This window comes from Sprattus sprattus (genome assembly GCF_963457725.1).
Source record: "Sprattus sprattus genome assembly, chromosome: 12".
Classification (NCBI taxonomy): domain Eukaryota; kingdom Metazoa; phylum Chordata; class Actinopteri; order Clupeiformes; family Clupeidae; genus Sprattus; species Sprattus sprattus.
The window spans coordinates 18256431-18281322 of NC_137910.1; the positions used below are offsets into that span (position 1 = coordinate 18256431).

At 41.0% G+C, this 24892-nt stretch overlaps 2 protein-coding genes across 2 annotated transcripts in view; both read right to left on the minus strand.

Moving 5' to 3' along the window:
• Positions 1-9167, minus strand: part of desi2 (desumoylating isopeptidase 2) — a 30557-nt gene extending 21390 nt beyond the window's left edge. Inside the window, exon 1 of the mRNA XM_080848737.1 lies at positions 8946-9167. Coding sequence (XP_080704863.1) covers positions 8946-8984 — 39 coding nt within the window. The 5' untranslated portion in view covers positions 8985-9167. The remainder of the gene's footprint in view (positions 1-8945) is intronic.
• A 5276-nt stretch (positions 9168-14443) lies between these two features.
• Positions 14444-22527, minus strand: LOC308373003 (cation channel sperm-associated auxiliary subunit epsilon-like; the record flags this gene model as incomplete). Its single annotated transcript, XM_080848388.1, has 7 exons — positions 14444-14639; positions 17535-17593; positions 18243-18697; positions 18944-19415; positions 20281-20767; positions 22105-22211; positions 22453-22527. The coding sequence occupies 7 exons, from the start codon at positions 22525-22527 to the stop codon at positions 14444-14446; spliced, it is 1851 nt and encodes a 616-aa protein (XP_080704514.1).
• Between the last annotated feature and the right edge of the window lie 2365 nt (positions 22528-24892).

The following is a 24892-nucleotide window of genomic DNA, read 5'->3' on the forward strand; positions in this document are numbered from 1 at the left end:
AGACAGAGAGAAATAGAGGGCGTTCAATGAGTGTGAATAAAGAGGTTCTCTGACAGGCTTGTTGCTTAATTAGGAATTCTGTCTTAATGGCTCTGTCACAGACTGTGACGAGGATTAGACTGAAGTCTGCACCCATGTGGCCATCATAACAAAGGTGCATTCTGCTGGGTTCAGAGCACTCAGAGGCTCCCCTTTGGACATATGCAATGGAAAAAGGGACACTGCACTTGCTGCCCTGCACATGTTAAGAGTGGCAAACTGCAGGTGTGCCCAATGAGACGCCGCTGTAGCCTCTTAAGTTTCCGAGTCTCCTCTTGCAGGCTCACAGCACACGTCTAGGCCTCACTGCACACCCCTCTTACCCCAACTACCATCAACACAGTGCCCGGACACATTCAAAAGAACACACCTCTGTAGACTAGAGTAAAAGTCAGAGTAAAAGTTTAAAGTAAAAGTTTAAAGTATTTTTATAGCTGTAACTGTAATGAAGCAACTCTGCAAAGTACAGAGAAACAGTTGTGTTTCACCGTGGATGAAATCCGTAATCTGATTAAGGTGACACCAGATCACTGGCACCTAGTTCAATCACCACCGCTACTCGCTCACTTTCTCCAGGCCCAGGCTGGCTACGGCCAACTCCACTCTTGGCTTTCAATGCTAGGGACAGGCAGAGAGAGGGGGTATCTCTGACCTCAATGGCCAACCACCCAGAAAGAATAGCTAAAGACAGTTGACCTGTTTCCTGCTGGCATTTGGGCAGTCCATTATATCATGCAAATGGGGTAAACCAAGGGTGGGCAGTGGCCCCACGGTCCACCTTTCCAGGCTGAAGGGCTCCAATAAAAAGACCATCTGGAGCTCATTCTTGATTGGTCATGAAATTAGCCCACATATCAGGTGAAAAGGCACCGTTTGGCAAAAGAGAATAGCTGTTCTGAGCCAAAGTCTATGAAAGCTTTTTTCTGTGCCAAGCTTTCTTATGGTGGCACACAATAACACCAGGACTTGAGCCACATAGTTTGACCCAGTACATACATTTTCATTGCTAAAATATACTCTTTGCCCCTGAAGGTTCTGGATAAGATGTGCAATGACATATTCCACACTTCCTTCAAGGTTCCTAATGTTACAATATTAACATAAAAAATTAAATTAAATTCTGACAGTATGAAGGAAATTCAGTCCGCCTGTTAGGACAATTACACAGTAACCATGGCAGCATTATGCCTTTTACGGATTAACAAGTACTGTTAGAGAGTTCCTTCCCATTCAAGGATAATTGTTTTTTTTGTCATCCCGACAAAGCAGTTTACTTCCACATAAATGCCTTGTCAACGCAGTTTCACAAAAACTGCCAGAAAAGAAAATCTAAGTCTCAAGAATCATGAAAGGCGGACAAGTGTAGAACAAAACAGCTACAAAATAACAACCCAGCCTCCCCGGCACACACATACATACACACACACATACACACACACCCTCTCTTGTTCGGTTCTCCACTTTTTCTCATGCAAATGATGACAAACCGCACTGAAGCATCTGCGCTGTTGTGCATCTGCAATGCGAAGAGGCTCTTACCCAGTAAAGCTGGTCACACCTGGCATTCAGAGCCTCTGTACCTGTGCAGAAAGCTGAGCAATCCAAAATAGCCCAAAAGACCACTGGGTGCTTAAAACCGTCTGGAACGCAACCACTTGACTGAGTGAGGTGGTGGGATTGTCCTACAGTTTATGATGAATTTCAAATCCAACTTAACACTCTACAGTCCAATGCCTTTTACACTTTTCTAAGTTGTCTGACATGCTTGATGTTTTTGTACATTTCCCTTAACTAAAAACATTGATGCACAAATGGAATATCTGATTATATTCTAGAAGACCTCAGCAATAATATCATGTAAGTAAAAGGAATGTAGTAAAAAAAGGTTTAATTTAAATCAAATGTAAATATACCCTTGGAAAAACAAAAACACATTGTAAAGATTTATTCACAAGACTTTTTATTTCGGAACCTTGTAAACATAGGTGTTGGCTATACATATGTAAGTTTAGCATTCAGAAAGTGTGTCTTGTTTCACTGTTACATATTTATAATTTCAGAGTGACCTGTGCCTCTCTAAATTTGTGTCCCTACAAATGCATATTGATGAGTTGGTGTTACCTGGGACACCTAAGTCAAAGACAAAGGCCATTACCTAATGGCCCTGGAATGTCCTTGTGGCCCACTACCCCTGGAGGTTATCTCGCCACACCATGACCCAATGGAGATCACTGAATCACCATGCCCTCATCATATGAATAGCTGCTTATTTTATTTTGATTTTTGAACTGTAGGCCTATATATTTTAAAAGAAAAGGGTTCAATGTTTCCGTGGTTGTTCTTTTTATGTCTCTAAGATGAAAACTCGCGGAGCCTTACATTGTTTTGGACAAAACAATTATAATATCCCGGACGAGGGATATGGACTGACGAGTGTTAAACTGTTAAGAAATCGGTTCATTTTTGTGATTTAGTCTTGCCAAATGTAAATCAAAGATACCATAAACATACGCTTCATCTTTTTTGTTTGTTTCAAGAGGTTTTTTTTGCTGTTTTTACCTTCACTGTAAAAATGAAATGCCAAACCAGCCGTGTGAAACGAAAAATCATAAAACAGCTTTTTTTCATACTGCCCTTGAGGTTTGTCATGATTGTAGGTCTACTCTTACTACATTACATACATGTATCATAAATCTCTACAATTTCTGTAAATCCAACATGAACATGCCTCAGTTCTTCAACCCTTTCCGCCTTTTAGTGGAGGATGTGCATTTATGATCAGACATGACACAAAAACATCCAAGCCTTCTGCTTGCTTTGAGAAACATACCTGGGGCAGTAACTGCAGCACATAACCGAGGCACAGTGCACTCTGGGGCAGTAACTGCAGCACATAACCGAGGCACAGTGCACTCTGGGGCAGTAACTGCAGCACATAACCGAGGCACAGTGCACTCTGGGGCAGTAACTGCAGCACATAACCGATGCACAGTGCACTCTGGGGCAGTAACTGCAGCACATAACCGATGCACAGTGCACTCTGGGGCAGTAACTGCAGCACATAACCGAGGCACAATGCACTCTGGGGCAGTAACTGCAGCACATAACCGATGCACAGTGCACTCTGGGGCAGTAACTGCAGCACATAACCGATGCACAGTGCACAGGAGAGACACCCGCGACCTCTGACCTTGATAGAGGAGAGTAGACAAACATCAGGGTGCTGATCAAATGACCTCATGAATCTTAATGAAATGTTGACTTTGGATCACCGGATTGCTCTCCATCGCACTGCGTCCCTGCAGCTCAGAAACTCAGCTTTACCCTCCGCACCCATGCCAGCCTAACACACCTACTTAAGAGACTCGACTCATGATTGGAATTACGCGAGTTATCGCACACACAGGCACCTGAGGAGTCACAAGCACCCTGTTGTCCACAACGACACTGCTGCTCTAGCTCCTGTTTATCTTTCCTTCTCTTTTAACCGTCTGTGTGGTGGAAGAATAAGATTCTTATCCCCTTGCCCCCGATTACACCAAAGCTCATTAAAACTGCCCTTCATCAATGAACAGGGGATTGCCTGGCTGCGCGGAGATTAAAGCCACACCCGAAAGTGAGCTGATGGGAGTTTAAGTGCAATTACAGGGTGCACACTTTGGGGAGATGGAGCAGAACTTCCATTCCCTTCATGTGGAGTCACAGACAATTAGCACAGGGATTCTTGGAAAGGCTTGTCTCTTTCAGATTGAAAAAGTATGCATAGGAAAAATATGCTGGCAATTAGGCTTCATGCTAAACATTCTGCAGCTGGTGTTTCTTTTGGGTCCAAGTTTTCATTTTTATTTTGCAGGATGCTGCCCTACATTGTTGAGAAAGAGCAGCTGCCCATATTCCATAAACTAATAAAAGAAAAGACTTGAACACACCATTTCTTCAGTTTTGTTTTTCACTTTTTTCATAGAGAAAATGTCCTAAGTTTGTTTGGGTTCATGACAACTCTTGCGTTCCTTTTTTCGCTAATTACATCTCGGGGTCTCGCCTCTGCGCAGCCAAAGCAGTTTAACTTCATTAGCATCGGCAGAAAGAAACAGATCAAGTCAGCAGAAACAGCCATCTGGCACGGAACCAGCTGGAAGCTCCAATCCAAACTAGGCACACCAGAGGCTTCAACCACCCGCCCACCCCCACCAAACAATAACAACACCAGAAAATTAGCCAAGCTTTGAAGACTTATCTACACAGGTCTGTCCAGGAGGGAGGTGGGACAACCCTCTTCCCATAACCTACTGATGGGTTGTTCAGAAGCTGGATTCCTCTGCTCGCTCAGGGATATGAATTCTTGCCAAAGAAGCATCGCATTAACATGTCTGAGTCACCTCTTTTCATCAAACAAGTGGGCTCACAGGCAGGCATTACCCACAGACTGTGCAATCAGACACGGAGTTGACTATATAACAATGTAACATTTATGATTATATATATATATACAGTATAAAGACACAGTCTTTATGACACACAATGACAAAGGATACATTTACCGGTATGTTAGTATTAGTATTAGCCTTGTACTGTAAGTGTTAAGGCTCTACTTTTCTCAGCTCTACTTACCATTTCATTTTGTCAATGTCATTTAGATCATTTAGCTGCAATCTGTCGATTTCTATGCAAAACTTGCCTGCTAAAAGCTCCTACTTTATTCAACTTCTTGTTTTATTCCTGCAAGTAATTTACTCTTTCTACAGTTCATGAAGTCAGGCTTCCTTCTGGGTCATGTCTAACTGACTGACTCCCTGTCTCTGCATTTCTGATCGAATGGTGTCTCTGACTCAGGGAATGAGTACAATGGCAATCTGGAGCAGCAGTAAAATTCTGTGGCTCGCTCAATGTCAACTCCAAGATGGACGAACAGAACCCATGTGAGGGACAGAGCGTTCCCAAGGAGCTTTAAGGGGCATGACAATGCAAGGGTAATTGTAGACAGTGGGTAGAACGATGTCCATGGTTTTTGGCATCCTATATAGAATGTATGCCTCCTATGACTGAAGGTCATTGGTTTCGAGTCTACACAAACACAAACAGACACACACACACACACACAAACAGGGTAATATAAAAAAAAACAATACTGCAAATTTCACAAACACAGTAAAAGCCATTTCATTCTATTCCCAAGACAAGCCTATGCGTCCCTTGACGCTGTAATTCATGGCAAACCAAAGGTCATGAACAGAATAATGTGAGTAAAGAGGGGATGCCATAGGCCTTTCGTGCCATCATTCACTTGAGCGACAGCTGGCTCCGCCCCTCTGAGGACAAATTAGCTGTCATGAGCCAGAGCAGGCGGAGAGCATGACAGCACGTTTGGAGTTACTGCGGGCGAACGCGACACATTTACATTGGCTCTCCATGCTAACAGTAGCCCCGTGATGAGTCTCCATACGGGGAGGGGGGGGGGGGGGGGTGGGGTCAGCGGGTCAATAAATCAGTAAGTCTCTGGGGGATGAGATCAAACTCACCAGAAGGGAGGAGGGGTAACAAGAAGAGAAGATAAACAAGGTTCACAGACAAAACAATATTCATAATAAAGATCAACACGAAAAACACACTCACTCTACGCTTGCTCTGGGAGTGTGAGGGGTTGCATTGGGTCTGTGGTTATGTGTGTGATGTGAGTAAGGGCAACTTAGTGTAAAGCCTACTGTCCATTGATTGATTCTCATGTTTGTTAAAAAAAAAAGATATTTCCCACCATCCTGGTAAAAACAAAGACCCAAACTATGACTGATACTGAGAACAACAACGACAACAACAGACCTAACAATAACAATTGCTTTCAACAAGATGACATGATAAATTAACCCTTGAAAAGAAATCCTCCCTGGGGCTTTCAGGCATGGCTGGGTTACGATTGGAACTCTTCTCCTTGTGGATGGATGCTCCACATCAAATGCTGAGCAATCAGAAATGGTCAATGAGAGGACGCAGCACAGATCGATCCAACCTGAGTGAGTGAGTCAGTGAGAGAGAGAGCACGTGTGTGTGCATGAGAGTGCAAGTATGTGTGTACATGGATGAAGGAGGGGAAAAATGCATCAGATCATCGCGTGATCTCATGCTTGACAGACACAGAAGTGGCCCGTTACTTTCACTCTCAGAACCAACCTCTATGTTCATTTCCCCTGCTTCTGCAGTGTTTGCCACATCACACGGCCATTGGCTCCTAGTATAGAACTCAAAGCAAGGTAAAGTGGGGAAACCCACCTCCATTGTCTTCCAGCAGACGGACAAGCGCATCGTAAAAAGAGTCAGTAAGATATAATTGCAGTATGATCTAACTGCTGCTCCCTGCGCTAATGCCCTCTCGACTCCCCCTTCATTAGATGCTTCAAGAGGCAGAAGGAATAAGCCTAATCAGGATAAGACACAGTAGAAAGTCCCTCATCCTCAGTGAACACTGCTTGCCTATGACTACGAAGAGACCAAAACAAATCACTGAGACACGCTGAGCAGAGTTCGTGCTCTCTGGTCCCTCACTCAGTGCCATGGGGGGATATGCAGCTGCTGCTGCTGCTGCTGCTAATCAGTAAAACGTACTCCTCCAAACTAAAAGAGTAAGGTGTCTAGTAATAGTATGTCCTACTTGTTGATACAAACCTATGGTCCTAAACCCAACAGTAAAGTCAGTTTGGTAATGGTCCTGCATTACTGCATTCCAGCACACTATAGGCTACATATGATTGGTCATCAACAGGTCATTTTAGTACATTTTGCTAGCCTCTGCTTAGACAACTCGCCACAATAGATTTTACTTCCCAGTAGCACACGTAGGAGTAATTTAAAAAAAGACACACAAAAGAAAAACTAAATAAAATGCACACCTATCATAATACGCTATCTGATATTGACTAAGTACATGTACTTTATAAGGAGGTATGCTGTTGTGTCTCCATGACATTTTGAAAGCTCAAGTTTTGACAGCACTGCCGCTCGGCATGCAAAGCGCAGAATTGGCGATGTAGAGATGCTAGTGCCCTTTGACCAAAAGAGAGATACGGGGCCCTAATTTAATAGATACGCACCGCAGGTTTTTACTCACAGGATAGAAGGGCATCGCGTAAAGCTATTTTGATGCCTAGCGCACACTCATTTGGTAGTTGCATAAGCATGCGCAGACCTAACGCCCAAAAACATAGAAAGCCTCCTCAGATACTCAGTACACATTTCCTTTATTTCATAATCAAATCTATCTTATTAGCCTATGTTCTGTATAAAATGTTATTACAAATTTAGAATGCAACCTAATTATTAGAGATGAGCCGGGGTAGATGATACATTTCCTTCCTTCCCCGTCATTCACACACCTCCTCTCTGTCCTATGGCTTGCTGGTCACCGGGTTAGCGTTGCAAAAAGCAAAAAGGAAATGACTCATGGTAGATGCCTAAACATCTCATCTGATAGTTTCTAAAGTTTCATAATATTACTTGAATCCTAGCTTGGTTTATCTGCCATTTGGGATTATTAATTTTGCTCTGGATATGGAATATTGTCCGAGTGTGGGATAATGGCTATTGGTGAGTTGATTTCTGATCTGTGGCCTGATTGGCCAATACAAATCCAGTCTCACATCCACAAGTGGCAAACACGCAGTAACACTGAGACCTGAAAGATATCCCAAGTGGACAGACACTTCACGGTCGACCTTTTCGGAGTAGAGGGAAGTCAAGGGTCCTTGCACAGATCCTAAGACGGACCTGAAATCCATGACAGGACTTCAGGAATTCTCACCAAATGATGCAACCTCTCATTTAGCAGTAACTATATCAAAAAGAATGCGATCTTAGAGACTAAGAGATGACTCTAATGATTACACATGTCAACACAAAAATGAGTGTGTTGTACTGTAACCTGTATTGCATTATGTACACAAAAGTAGAAGACTCTCTGGTGTGTGTGTGTGTGTGTGCGTGTGTGTGTCTAAGCTCCAACCACGAATCTCCAAATAGGGAACTATGGTCAGATGTCTCCTCAAGCAGAAAAGCTCAAAGAAGAAACAGTACTACAGACAGACAAAAAAAAAAAAGAGAAACAGAGAAAGAAAAGGGGGGGGGGGGGGGGGGGGGGGGAGAGGGATGATACTGATGATGAAGATGAAGATTAAATGATAAACAAGTAGCAAACTGATCAATCTTCATGATGAAGGGGTATCATGTACACAGGCCACTGGGTCAGGAGCTGCTCATAATCATATTGCACTGGTCAATACGGTCTACCATCTAATCTTTATGTAGAAAATAAGGAGAAGACACTTGGAATGCAAAGATCAACACATTTCCTATTGAACGTAGCATATGACCTAAACTAAATCGTTGTAATCAGGCAATCCAGTACTGTTTGTAAAGGGAGGGCAATACACTTGGAATACAACTCTATGGGCCAAACCCTACTAACGTACAGCTCATTATAACGGTCACAAGTGCATTTCGAAGATGACAACGCTGCATTTCAAGATGACAATGTTAATCGTATTGATCTTAACAACATTTCTCATCAACATTACCTGGCCAACTCAAACTTTGCCTTTAAAACAGTATCCGCTATTCCAGACATAAGGCCAGTTTCCACAACTTAGAAATGTTCCCCAACACCATTATACTCAAATTCTACAGTATACAGACACGACAAAACAGGTTATTTTGTAATCTTTGGTTAACATCAATATGAGTCATCCTACGTGGCAAAAAGTATTAGTAACATCAGCTAGAACAGTTTTTAATGAGAAATTCACCGTTAGATAAGCGGGTTTCTAATTGGGTCCGCTATGAAGAGCACCCAAAAGTTCTTGATCCGTAACACTGTGACGGCAGCATTGCAAAAGTCCTGTGAAACTAAACGGGTAACTCACCATGTCATACACGTTGAGAATGATTGTCTCGTTTGCCATCACACAGCAATTTCTCCGTCCGAAGTCGATTTCTCACTGCTCCCTCCACTCCTACCCAGCAAGAACGTCTGTCCCCCAGGCTAGCGACCTAGCCGCTCTTCCTTTCACTAGCTAAGATGGCTAACCGGCCAGCTAACATTAGCTAGCTAGCGTACTCTCCACTATTTTATACCACAGTGAATGACTAAAAGACACCCATCGGTTCAGTGCTTCAAAGACAGTTGCTGTAGTGGGTCCGTAGTTTTAGGTTAAAGGAAGGCATCCACGAGTAGACTTCGTCAGTGATAATGAATGCCACTAATGGCTGTAATAACATAAGGCAGCAATGTAACTTGGCAAGCCTCCTCGAAGCTGGCTAGCTGTCAACCGGGCTCACTGGACTAGTCAGTAGCTAGCGGACGTTAGCTTTACTTCTATGGACCTCAACAATGCCAGCTAACGTTAGCCACTAGTCGCGACCATCTGATTAGAAAAGCATAGTCGTCGAATTAACTGTATGTTTTCGGTAAGGTTTTTTCATTCGTTCGGCAGTGAACCTTTAACACAGGCAACGTAATGCGATTAAAAACTAGTGTCGCTGTCGCGGCAAAAAGTAACATTTCTTTCTGTCTTAATTGTCATAACGGTGAAGGATCCACTTCTTGGGTGAACGACATCCGTGCTGTTGCAGTGCTGATGATGATTATCTTGTCGAAGACCCTCGGGCATCCACGTCACATCGGCAACAAAGGATTACTCATAACCGACTTGATATCACTTGAGCTAGTCTTAATTTAAATAATATCGTATCGTACTATTGGAAAGGCTTACAGATGCTTTTGACAATTATTTTCAATCTTTCGTTTATTCAAAATACAGAAAGCACATTTAACACGTGACTTAATATAAAATCATATTATTTCAATGAACACGTTTCTCATGTAAAACACAGGACAGCGTTACCAAATGTGAGGGGTGAAACATTTTAAACTGTTTATACAACATGACAATACATTATTTCTAATGCAAATACCATTTTATCACCAAACACTGTTAACACCAAGCTTTATTAAACCTATTTTTATAAACTGATCAAAAAAATGTAAATATTTACGTTGACTTAGAAACCTTAAAATAACACAATTTTAAACCTTATGAGGCTTGGACAAATATCAAGCCCTGTACTGTTCTACACACACTCTATTACAATACCACTCCTCCAACACATGTACATATCAACATTAAGGTGGAGCAGACTGCTGTATACAACAGAGTTTTTAAGTTTTTTTAACTTTTGGCCTTTCTTGTAATTCACGGAATATTTTCACATATCTGTAGTAACTGTAACCTAGGATACAAAGAGATATGAAGGAGAAGCTGAGTGTGACGTAAGGGATAAGATGCTCATATATCCTGTGAAGACACACATACACAAACACACACACACACACACACACACACACACACACACACACACACACACACACACACGCACGCACACAAACACGAGAAAGAGTATTTAGTTGTATTTAAGTTGACTCAGTCAAAAGGTAAATCACTGAATGTCAGGAATGTGGCTGAATCATTACTGGTCAGCTGTCTCTTACGGTTTAGAGATTCCATAGGTCTGGACAGCAAAGATGGCTTTCAGATCGCAGAAGCTGGATGAACAAAATCAGAATCATTAGTAGAAGAAGACTAACACTTTTTTTCTTATCTCCCAGTGAAGTTACAAAAAACAATTCAACTGCAGCACAATATATCGAGCGAATTCCACTAGTCTTGGCAAATTTACTGAGGGAGAGGATTTGCTGCCACCTTGTGGTTATGCACATGAACTGAAACTCACCAGAGGAAATCAGGGAGGTATGTGGAATGTGTCGTATGTATGTATGTTTGTCACATTAGGATATAGGGGGAAACAATTGCAGATTTGGCATAAGCTTTTCTCTTTTCCTAGTTTACTGTGCTTTAAGAAATTCAAGGATTTTTCCAAAATTGCAATTGCAGGTTGCGATTTTATCTTATTACTGCAATATTTCCACAAAAATACCAGCAAAGTCAGGTTGTCAGAAAATTCAAGTGTGTTCTTTTTTATCACCTATAATTTGGGTCCAAAATCCTGACGGTGAAAACGTAAATAGCGCTGTCTTCCTGAGAGAAGGTCAAGTGGTTGCTCGAGCTCCGGTTCATGATCTCGTATGGCTCGTTGAGATTCCGTGCCACACCAGACTCTAATATAAAACAAGTCTTGTAGGTCTAGAGGGGAGAAGGATGTGTACACAAGAAACATAAGCAAACTTAAACTTCAACAGTCTGTATAAGCCAAAGATCTTATTTAGTGATAAGAGTTAATGTTGATGTTTTTTTGACTCTGGTAACACGGTTACAGTGATGTGTCAATGGTCATTATTATCTTGTTCCGTTTTGTCAACTCTCTACTGTAAATTCATAGATAGAGTTAGAAATCCTTGCCACCACTACTTCCATCAACATCATCATAACCAAAACATTTTTCCACCACCACCATCAACTTTATCAACTTCATCATCACCAACATCATCATCATCACAACCACAACCACCACCATCATCATCACCACCACCATCACCATCACCAACATCATCACCACCACCATCATCATCCCCAACATCATCATCATCACCACCACCAACATCATCATCATCATCATCACCAACATCATCATCGGCAACATCATCACCACCACCATCATCATCATCACCAACATCATCATCATCATCATCACCAACATCATCATCGGCAACATCATCATCATCACCACCATCATCATCATCACCAGTACCATTATCACCATCATCATCACCGTAGCATCTGTTGATCAGACCCAGATCTGCCCTGTTCTAGTCGACTATTGACTGGGGAATTTTCTCCCCGCTATGAGTTCATTGAACGTACCCCTGGGCCCCAGGTCTGTTGTAGGGGGAGCTTCAGCATTTTATCCCTGGTCTGCGCCTCGCGAAGGCAACCAACCTTAGAAAGTCAAACAAAACAGCCATACATGAGCTACCACCCTGTCTCAAATATACACACACATAACATAACAAAAGAAATCAAACATATTAGAGATAGGGCTGAACGATTAGTTGCATTTGGATTAAATCGCGATATGGTAAAACGCGTGGTGTAAAAAAAAAAAAGAAATGTTTCTTATATTGTGTTGGTCATATTTAAATCATTCAGTACGTTTTGTTGGGGGGAAAAAATCACATATTGAATCGCAATCGCAATATTTTGGGGAAAAATCGCAATTAGATTATTCTCCCAAATCGTTAAGCCCTAACAGAGATACACTGAAACTCATCTGCAGACTGTAACTTTTCTTATTTATGATTTAAATTCACTTTTAACTAGTGGCCTCCAAGGGTCAGATGAGCTGAGTGAAAACTTCATCTTGCCGATGGTTTTCCTGTGAGGATATGATACAATAGCCAAATTCACAGCACATATGATCTAACTTATGGTGCACTACTACTGGTACACTATAAACTACTGTATGATCTGTTTCACATAAGAACACACAAACACACTGGACTTTACCTGCCGCATGGTTGTATTATAAGAGAAGTCCTTACGGCCATACATCTCAGAGACAACGAAGTTAGCGTCCACAGTTTTGACAAATTCGTCTCCATCATATCTTCAGAGAATATGATGACATTATCCATTTACGTTTGGTGTAATTTCTTGTATCCTGTTACTGTCAGTTCACATGATTTTAAAGGTAAAAGCCCCAAACTGTTACTTGATTTATAAATAATGTAACGACTTACAGATCCAAGGCAGGTTTGAAAACAGATTGGAAGTGTATTTTCAACACACAGCCCCAATTATTCCAGTCATATATAACCTGTCAGAGGGAGACAAGTGTAAGTAAGACGAACCTGCAGATTTTTTCTTATTATGTGTGATGTCACTGTGCTGGTTCATACTGAAATTCATTACAGTAATAAGATATTACTTAGCAATATGGCATAAAATAAATATCACAATCATTTCACAGATAGCCCCTGGTGACAATAAACCCATGTCAGTTTGGCTTTTATTGGCAAGTTCAAAACACCACTTAATAAATGCCTTAAAAATGGCAAAACAGGTGTCTATAAATCGGATCTGTTTATTGGACTTCACTTTTCTAAATTACCGGTATTATAACTGACAGAGATGTATATATATATTTGTAATCTGTGAATTTCTTCACAATTTAAAATAAAAATTACAAACTGACATCTAACTTTATTGTGAAAAATGTTAGAAATGACAGTATCTGTATTTCTGTATGTATGACACAATTACTTTCAAGCCCTAATATCACATTAAAAAACCTACAGGATAACCAAATAACCTAACAGATACGATGTATCACTGGCTTTAGAATTTATGTTATTACTGTCAAGAAGGATTGGGTTACCCAAAACTGTTGCACTGTTTAGATTTATTGCGCTAGAGCACTTATGCATGATTTGCAAACATTAAAATTCTTCTGTTTTTGACTACTCAGCTTTTTTTTAAAGGTTTTTCTTTTAGGTTTGAGTGCGAGCCCATACACCTCCATTTTGTCCTCAGCCGGTTATAAGGATCAGTCAATGTAAAATGTTACTGTCAGCAGGAAAATATATGAAGACCTCTCCCACAAGACTCACCATGTCATCATCATTAGCAAACCTGTACGAAAAAAACAAAAAGGTTCATCATCATGATCCCAGAAAACATGCTTTTTTGTCAGAACAATTTATGGCTTGTGGAGTTGAGGTTCATGAAGTTGTCCTAAAGAGTATTTGTCATTTACATTAACATTAAGGGAGACTGCCTCCCTAAATATTTTAATCCATTCATCTATGTGTTTCTGTGTGGCAGTGGCATTTTTAGTTTACCCAGGGATGGTGTAGTTATGGAAAGTGTGCATGTCACATTCCATTCCCCAGGGCCTGCAACACATACCACGTTGAGACGTGATAAACAACAACAATAATAACAATACACCTCTGCTACTATTTATATAACTACTGCTGCTGCTACTACTACTACTACTTCTAAAAAACAATAATAATTATAATAAGAAATACAATTACAACGAATGAGTTACGCGCTACTTAAGTTAACATCCAGTTTATGGTCTTACCTGGCAACACGAATGTGCCGATTTCTTGGGCAGCCGACTCTCAAATAAGACACCTGTGAAAACAGACATGGAATGCTGCCACAAATTTTGACGGCAGAACTTTTAAGCATGGATAACAAAAAAAGCAACTTAAGAAAAAAAATCCAGTGGCTCATTTAAGATCTCTAGAGACTTTCCTTATTGACTCTACGCCCATTCAAGAACCCTAGGTCTGCATATTTAAGGGTTCCCTAAGCAATGAGAACCGAGTTAGCTGGAACATATACAGTTTCCTCTAAATGTACTGTACATCAAGCGTGAGAAGCAGTAGAAATTACAATTACTTACTGCTTGTTGCACGCTTTGGGAAAAAAGATGTTATTATTTGCCATGCCCTTTTTAGAAATTGGAATCTGAGTACAAGGATTCTCTTGTTTTTACTTGGTAAAACACTCACCCTTTTCTTTGGCAGGTCACATCTGTTTGCAATCAGGTTGGGGACGAGCTCCACCCTCACCACTCCCTGTGACTGGTCCCTGTGTGGCGAACAATACAAGTCCCATCACGCTACACTTTAACCAATATCACAATAAGAGTCCCATCCTGCTTAGGGTTGGGTACCGAGTACCGGTACCAATAAGGCACCGTTTCCATACAACCGATACCTACCCGGACCGAAATGCAACGCAGATTTCGGTGTTCCTTTCGGTGCCTGAGCAGATTTAATTTTTTTTTATTAAAAAATTAATAATTTAACAAAACTAGCGATAGCTAACGAGAAGTAACGTTAGTGGCGTAGATCTTTCTGAGTACGATCTGTATACATTTTTGGGTTGCTAACAGATTCCGTGGGGCACATATAAAACTGCTCCATCTCCTAATGTGTAGACTCTCGCCTGTGTCGCTCACGCTCATTGGTGATAATGAAGCATTCCATATGGGACTAGTGGAAACGGGATTTGTGTTGAGGAGTTGCCATGGTAATGGGTTGACTTGTGTGTGGTTTCGGTTTCAAGATAAGTGTGGTTGTTCTAAGCAGAAGTTGGATACGCTTTATTAAACGGAGAGCTACCGTCTCATCCAAAGATATTCCTTCTCAATGTGAGTTCTTAAGAGAGCACTAACTCGGACGCTACAATAACATTACAACAGTCTAATGACAGCGAAGAGTAGACAGCCTTGCACAGAGCAAGCACAAACAGAGCTAGCCATCAATATAACGGAGAAAATCCCGAAAGGTAAACGATCAAAAGTGTGGCTGTATTTCGCACAAAAAGATTCAAACAACGCGACGTGCAGCATATGCAACAACAAAATTGCGTGTAAAGGGGGGAGAGAAGAGGCCCTGAACCTAAACTCTTAAAGGGGCAGTACACATTCACGAAACCAGTGGGTTTAAATAAATGCAAACAAAATAATATTTTTTTTACTCTGAAGGCGAACATGCTCATATTTCTGCAAAAGAATTACTGACGTGTGAAGTGTGTGTACAGTGTGTGTTTTGTATTTATTTATATTTATTTAAGTTGTAACAGTTGTTAAAAGTTAATATATTGTTCATAGTTTGAAGCTAAAAGGTTTTAAGCCAAGTGTTTTGTATTTATTTGTATTTATAGTATACCTTAAACAGTTAATATATTGTTAAATTTGAAGAAAACTATTTACCTTGGCAATAAATAAGCCTTTAATGTCTTTAATTTAAAAAAAAAAGTATCGGTTCTGGCACCGTTTAGGCACCGGTATCGTTTTAAAAGTATCGGTTAAGTACCGGTATCGGAAAAAACCCAAACGATACCCATCCCCAATCATGCTACACTTTAACCAATACCACAATAAGAGCCCCATCACGCTACACTTTAACCAATACCACAATAAGAGCCCCATCACGCTACACTTTAACCAATACCACAATAAGAGCCCCATCACGCTACACTTTAACCAATACCACAATAAGAGCCCCATCACGCTACACTTTAACCAATACCAAGGGGGTGCAACGGCGGACTCTTGAATGTCCGCACAGGAGGCTATTTTAAGGACGGTATAGCTTCCGGGAGGGATCAGTGGTACGTTAGGTAACGTCAGTGATCTTCACAATCATTTACACTCTTATCTCGCGGAAATCTTGACGGATTTACAAATTACTTGATTTACAAACGTCATTACCTTGGTAATAATGTTGAAATGTGCAGCTTTATTGTGTATCACGGCTTTTGTGTTTCAATTATTTTACATCAATTGGCGAGGCATAATTGTTCTTTCTTTTCAATACAACTTAAGTTGCACATAATAAAACTGAAGTTGCACATGATTTCCAATCGGGTTGGTTTGTTAAACATCTACATTATGATTTCCACAGGAAATTGCTGACTTTATTGCCAATGAAGATGCCAGAATTTTGTGCAGTCTGTTCTATTGAACGTTCCCTTGAAACGAGATCCCGTGGGATCACCTGTATTTTATTATGTCAGTAATATTGCTTTTAAAAAGGTGATAATAAAAGTATACATTTATCTCCTGTTGCCATTCTGTATGCTGAGTTTTAGTAGCCTATTGATTTTACATAAATAGCTTGTGCATGTGTATTTATGGCACCTATCTGAGCGAGCTATTCCGTCTCAAAATGGCCGCATTGTGCGGACATTTGACTCCGTCGGCCAGCAACGCAGGCAACTTATCTAGCCTTTATCTAAGATATCTATGACCAATACCACAATAAGAGTCCCATCATGCTACACTTTAACCAATACCACAATAAGAGCCCCATCACGCTACACTTTAACCAATACCACAATAAGGGCTGAAAAACACTAAACGCGTTTCTAAAAACGTATATGCTTCAAAAACTCCTTGGCAAAGTGCGTCGTGCAAAAAAGACGCAGGATCACCAGGCTGTTTTGCCCGGTGCCTATGAAGCGGAGCTGCTACACCGAGGGCCGAGTGCGACATTGATGAGCGGTGCGCCTCCGCGCCTTGCACTGAAAAGTTGAGAATATTTCAACTTTTAAGCGCACCTAAAAAAGCTAGAAAGATGCGACGCACAGCAGATAAAAGGCGAACACGGAAGGCGCACCGTACCCTAGGAAATCATGGTTTTGTTAGCGTCAAGTTTTTAGAAACGTGTTTGGTGTGTTTCAGCCCTAAGAGCACCATCGCGCTACACTGTCAACACTACCACAATAAGAGTCCCATCACGCTACACTGTCAACAATACCACAATAAGAGTCCCATCACGCTACACTGTCAACAATACCACAATAAGTGTCCCATCACGCTACACTTCAAACACTACAACAATAACAGTTCAGGTACGCTACACTTTCAATAATGCAAAAATAACAGTTCAGTCACGCTACACTTTCAATAATGCAACAAAAAGGGTCACACTTCACTTTAAACTCAACAAAAGTAAGGATGTAGTGTGGACTCACATGTCAAAGGTATAGTTCTCAGACAATGTGTAGTCCATTTTCTGCTTGATTTTGATGGTCTGGGAAGGAAAAATACAAAAAAAGATCTGTGACGAACTGAGGAATGCCTTATTATTAGAATAATATTTCAAGGTGCAATCTGTGATTCTGGCAAAATGTTGTGGCTCAACAGCCAAATAAATTAGCCCACACAATTCTTTCTAGAAGCAATGTGTTGATTGACTGGAGTAAGGTATGGCTCCGTGCAAGTGACTGTTTTTTGAGAGCACACAGAACAGACAGCGTGACCGTGAGGAGAAATTCTCTGAATTGGAAAACACTGTTATAGATTTTGCTTACGGACACTCACCTTAATATGTCTACATATCTTACAATGGACTCTGTAACAGTTTTAAAAAAATGTAATATAACAAAGCTAAAAGCTAAGCTTAACTGCTCATGCAACCAGTACTGTCCTCTTATTCATGTTTTAATATTGAAATTTTAAATGAAATGGCTTACTTACTAAATGGCAAACTGCCAATTTATTTATCTCCTCAGAGATATCAATAATACGATTTAGTTCTAAAATTAAGAGTGCTGTAACTGGTTTGGAACATCCATTTCAACTTTCAACTTTATAAGCAACAAAAGAAACCCACACTAACACTCTTGATACACTCTTGGTATATGAGATATGTGTGCTCGTAGCTCGTGTTTGTGCCTCACCATGTTCACCATGAAAACCTTGTGGATAAACTCAAAGTCGTTGGAGAGCTCAAATTTCAGCAGCTCTGCTTTGCTCCTAAGCACCTGGATGTTCACGCCCTTCCCTTCAGGGTAGACCACCTGTGCCCAGAACAACAACTTCTGCCCTTTGTCCAGGTGGTAGCCGTAGTTGTTCATGCTGTGTTTGAACGTGATATAGGGACAGTTGTGATGGGTCATATCTATCATGCTGCCCATTGTTTCCAACTTCAGGGGGAAGGGGTTTAACTCGAAATGTATATATTCTCCTAGATACTGCTCTGTCACCAGGATGACCTGGTTCTTCTGGTCCGTGTGGAGAGAAGCAGGGATTCCGCCACGAACCCAGTACTCCAGCCAGACCAACTCTGTCACACCAAACTTGCAGAAGAACATCTGGTTGTTCGTCATCTTTACAATAAGGTTCCATTTTTGATCTAGAAATGGGAGAGTTTGTTTATACACTGGAGAGCCTTTACTCTGCTCATATTTGCTGCCCCTCCCAGGCCTGCTGTCCAGTTTTTGGAGAAACAACAAATATAAAAACAAGCTACTGACTATAGTACAGATTTACCTCATATATCTCCATAAATAATATGGCACAGTATTTTATATTATTTTCAAACATATTGTTTGCAGTTTGAGGATACAAGGGCAGAATTAGACAAAGCTAGAAGCCTCACCAAGCATTACTTCGTGTATTGATTCGCCTGGAGGGACAGCCGACGCAAGGGAAGGGAAACCAGGCACATTCAGCATCCCCCACTGGTTGTTGTCACGGAAACTATACCACAGAACTGTTTGATTCCACAGCAGCAGTGTCTCCTTGGCTGACTCATAGAAGCGCATGTGTAAATTCCCCCAAGGCATGTTTTCAGGGGACACTTCACTTGAAAGAAAGGAGCTGAAATGAGTTTGCCTTGTCTGGAAGTTTAAAATTAAGAGGATGGGATGGTAATTCCATGTTGAGGTGCAGAGAATGCCCACTGTGTTTGGGTCGGAGCCGAACGCCGCGGTCAGGATAATTTCATCTTGAGGTGCTTGGTAGAGCAGCTCTTTGTAAGTCCCTCCAGCACGACGGGATGTGATCCGACCACCCCCGATGAACAAGTCATAGTCTGTCCAAAACAAGACCTTCCCAAAATCTACTACCTCCTGTATGAAGAAAAGAAAGACAGAAATACAGGGCTTTATCTGTCTTTTAGACCAAAAAATGTGTCCTATTTCATGTATCTGGCAAAATGATGATAAGAGCATATTAAACAGTAATCTTGTAACATAAACAGAATGTAACATAACATCAGACATAACATCGCAGGTCTGGACAGTTGGACTCAGAAGAAGAACAAATAAAAACTTCTCAAGCGGAAGAATTTAGAGGCCTTATGGGCCATTCACATCAAGGCACTCTTTTTACACTTCCAGGTGCTTGATTTCAAATTTCTACAGAATGATGAAAAGGTAGACCATTGCAATGAGTCTCGTGTTTATTTGAACGAGGCCCAAACAGCCCAAGAAGTAAGGCGCCTGGTGCTCAAAACTAAAAATACAAAGTATTTTATATAAAGTTACATTTTGGGATCACATGCTTGGATGAATACGAACTTGTTTTCTTTGCATTTTTCAAGATCTGAAAACACTGCATCTTTTTTGCTATATTGACCAATTGTCATTTTTCTGCAAATAAATGCTCTAAATGACAATATTTTTATTTGAAATTGGTAGGAATGTTGTCAGTAGGTTATAGAATAAAACTAAAAAGTTCAATTTACTTTAACACATACCAATAAATAGTAAAACCAGAAAAACTGATAATTTTGAAGTGGTCTCTTAATTTTTTCCGCGGCTGTATATACTGTATATATATTTTTTAAATTGAAAAATCAATTTCGATCCTAATTTCCACCTGGAGTTTTTTCACATTAACATTTTGAAATATAAGTGACATGCCTTGTGTTTAATTTATAATAATAATAACAATAATAGTAAAACATTTTAGAAAGCCTTAGACCTCCCTTACTTGCAGCGGGTGGTCATCCAAGCATGTGGTCCTCTGTATGATTCCTCGCACACCAATGTTGGGAAGCTCTTCCCTGATCTCCAGGAACCTCGTCTCATACGACCTCCAGAACAGCCCGTCCTCCATGTGCAAGATGATGCCGTCGTCCAGCAGAGCGGCGTTGCTGAAAACTAAGTAGCCCTTTGGGGGCCTGTTGTTGGAATAAACCATCACATGACCGGTGGTGTAGAAAGCGTCACTGGTGATTCGTATGCTATTCCTAGTCATGAATAGAGCCCGATGGGGGGCGCAAGGTTCCTTGATCAGTATTGTCATCATCATGGGCCCCACACAAAATATCTCTGTTCCGTCATAAGGGCCTTCTGTGGGTTCCCAGTAAAAGGTCAGGGAAGCTTCATAGATGAAGCGGTGCTGAAAGCTGATAGGCTGGCCACCTATGCCCACTGTGAGGTAGCTTCTTTTCCACTCCAGCACCACCTCCCAGAATCTGCATACAAAAACAAAAAAACATCTAAAGTGCTGTATTGGAAGATTACATTGGGCCTCATTCTCGACCTTTTTCTGTAATTCTTCAGAAATGTTTCTTACACGACTTCGCAAAAACAACATAAGAGAAACGCTTCCGCTGCATTCCCGCACGCTTGAAAATGTGTTCATGAGCAGCCGAAGTCTTCTCAGCTGGGTTCCTTCAGATTAGTTTCTTAGATTGATGCGCGTTCTCGTGAAAGTGGATTTGCATACATACACGCCCTGCTAGCTCCTTATTAGGAGACGCAATTTTAGAAACGTGTGCTGTGGCAATCTCCCGAATCCACCTCGTAACAGGTGTTCATTAATAAGGTGGAGGTATTGTATTACGTTGAACGTCTGAAGTCCGTAAAACACATTTAAGTAGTCACTTTTTTTTTTTTTATCGAAAAATAGTCACCATAGGTGTGAAGACCGGTCCCGAGTAGGAGTATAAATTGCAGTCAGTCCTGTTGTTCATGGCCACCATAGGGGTGAAGACTGGCCACGAGTAGTAGTATAAAATGCAATACATTCATGCCTTAGTTCTTAGAGATTGGGTTTAGTGTTTATTTATTTATTCACTTACATTTGCAGTGTTCATGTCATTCACATTCAGTCACTTAGCAGACGCGGCCTTTGTCCAAAGTGACGTACAAGGGAGAGAACAGTCAAGCTACGAGCCATATAGACCTAGTGTAACAATAAATACTACCTCGTAGAAGTATGACTATAAATGTGAAACGTAATTGTTAATGATACAAATATTCTAGTATTTATTATTATCATAATTATTTTAATCCGAGGATGTCTGTAGAGTTGACGTGAACGCAATCACCATCGGGTTCTTCTCACAAATTCAACCGTTAACCCTTTTACTGTAATATGGATTTTTTCAAATGTCATTCCTCAACGCGATACCTCAAATAACCACAAGATGGCCCGTGGAATCGCATTTGAGAAGATTCCGGCAGAGTTACGACTGCTATTTCGTGTTCTGAAAGTCGTCTGAAGTTCAGAAGAAAGCACAGAAGAAAAAACTATGGAGAATGGCAAATGTTTTCCTAAATCCACCGAAGTGGAGTTCCTTCTGAAATCCTTCTGAAAGTCTTCCCAACTGCTGTCGAGAATGAGGCCCATTGTCGTGATTTAACTTTTGGTGCATTGTTATCACTGTGTGTGGTCTCAGGGTACTGAAACCATAACCTTGATATTTTTAGGGGCTACAGCAACAGTTCTTCACACACTTCTGTTTAAAGGCACCCTGGTTTCAGGGGGGATCAAGAGGAAAGTCTGATAGTGCACCACACAGCTTACCCATTTTGTCGTTGGAACTTCCCATAAAACTTCTTGGTGGAGGATGGTAGCGTGACTATGGGAAATTGGCCCAGGTTGAAGAAGTTTATGGTGAGGAAGTAGGAATGCTAAACCAAGAAATAAAGTAGCATGTGTTTATTTTTCCTCTCTCTTAAGACTGCCAGGGTCTATGGTCAGGCAGGTGTTATATTGGTTAGGTTAGATTGTTGAGTATGAGTAGTTGCATGGGACAGTGAGAGGTGTGGGCACTATGGGAAGCCCCCAAACAACAGCACAAGAAATTTAACATCAAATCATAATTTCTTCCATGTTAGTGTAGGTAATTGGCCTGAACGAATGAACACTCACACGTGAGGGAAAAATGGCACTCTTATCAATCTCATCAGGGGAAGCCTCTTCAGGGTCAATGACCCATATTTGCATCGTCTAGTTTGTATACACAAAAAAAAACATGGCTGCAAAAACACTCTTTTGCTGAACAAACTCCATACTTACAACTCTTATACAACGTGTACATGAGTGTGATTTGATACGATTTTGACATGAGTACTCTGTTAGCTCTTCTCACCTTTGTTATTCCATCAGAATTGCTGACTATTGAGGCATACCAAGCAAAGGTAAAAGATGACTTTGACACATAAATATTTCTTCCAATAGCATGATATGGCACCTGAAATCCCAGAAGGAAAACAGATAAAGATTTATGGAGAGAATAATGTCTCAGAATGATTTGTAAATGCATGTACCATGATCCACAAATACTCAACGATATACAATTGTGCTTCTCCACCCTGAAACACAGAACTCCTTATTTGAGATTTATAATATATACTTCTTTGCATTATTCCTCCTTGTATATACGTTTTTAGACTTCTTGGACTGTTAGACCATTGCACTGTTGTGTTGTGATTTACTGTATATTCTGTGTGATATGTGTTCATTGAGAGCCACTTTACCAAGACAAATTCCTTGTTTGTGCAAATTTACTTGGCCAATAAAACCTGATTCTGATTCTGATAAGTTCTCATTTGAATAAACGTTCTGATTTGTATAAATGAATTTATAATTTGTAAATATACATGATACTTTCCTTGTGCATTTGTCATGAAATGCCATTTGTAAATCTGTAATTCTGCTTGTGAGGTGTTGATTTCTCCATTTCAGCTCACCCTAGCAAGTCTTCAGTGGGATTAATGTTACAGCTAGTTAGCTGCAAGTCAAATAGCTGAGTTAGAGGGTTAAATAAGTGTAGCACTATACTCTCATCTACACAGCTTTACAAACATTAGATAAATATCCAGGATCCATTTCAGCATTGTAGTAGGAAGTTTGTTGACACATTGTCTTATCCTCAACAATTGGATGCAACGTTGTTGCTTAGACTACTACTTACACTTCGGCCTGAATAAAACAAGACCTTGTGGTCGCTCCATTGCCTTTGTTTGATGGGGGAGCACATTTGTGTGGTCCAAGACTTTTGTATAGATCATGAAGAAGTGAAAAAAGAATGTCTCAAAATTACGTCAGTGGAGGCTGGGATGAATGTGTGTGTTGGATGTTGTGACGTGGGTTGCACTGCAGAATTACAGATTTACAAATGGCATTTCATGACAATGCACAAGCAAAGAATGATGTATATTTACAATTTACAAATTCTCAAATTAGAGGCACAAGAAAGAAGTTCTGTGTTTATGGATGAAAAAACAAATAAGTTCATTTTCGAATATTTGTGGATCGTGGCTCATGCATTTACAAATGTATTTTACTTATTAACTCCACAAAGATTAACACCACAAAAACAGTACATCAGCTACCTACCTGAGGATGAAACAAAGGCTGCACCCAGTGGAAACCTTCAGTGTGGCAGTTCAGATAAGCCACAAATTGACTGACAAGAGAAAAGACAACAAGCTTTACTACAGGAATCGAACAGCAAACCAGACCATGTTTCAGGCTCCAGTGGAGATGGCCCTGATTGGGATGGGGATGTAAGCCAAACCACTGGAATTTTCACTGTGAGGCAGAATTGTGGGGTAGTGGATGAAACCAAACAATGACATGGCTTTTACTGTGAATCTGGACTGGCCTACCTCCAGTTGTGATGTTTTAATAGCTGTGTCCTTTGTTCTGACCTGGTGTCACAACTAGGGGTTGAAGTGACATAACAAATAGCGGACGGAGTAAGTTTCACCATGTCCAAAGATGGTTTTTATTTAAAACTCTTGCGGTGCAATCATCCAAACAGACACGTACACAAAGCGTCTGCGTCAACTCCAATTCACAAATAACAGAGACAAGTCAAAGACAAACAAAGGAACAGTACAACACGCCAATGCTGGGCCCAGAACAGCCGCTTAGGCAGTGTCTGCTGCAGGTTGGATCTCCCATGAAGGCGGAGGAGCCAGAGCTTTTATAGAGACAGGTGAACCTGCGTGCCAGGTGCACCCAATCAAGGTTCATCACCTCCAATCAGCAACTGCACAGAGACCAGAGGGCACAAACAGAGGGTTGAATACATGAATGGAACGGCACAGGCCAGCAGGCCGTCACACCTGGGTACTGTTCGGCGTAGTCCGCTAAGCGGTTTAGGGAGCTAGATTCCAGGCTAAAGAAAGAAACGCCCCTTTTTTTGGTTCGGTGAAGCAACTTCTGAAAATTACCATAGTAACATATCTCTTAGCACTAACCTGCTCCAGGGCAGTCTAACATAAGAGTACCTGGATTAAGCTTGCCACACCCCCAGCAAAAGGAGGGATCCCACAGTTCTTGAGCGCTAAGGATTCAGCCG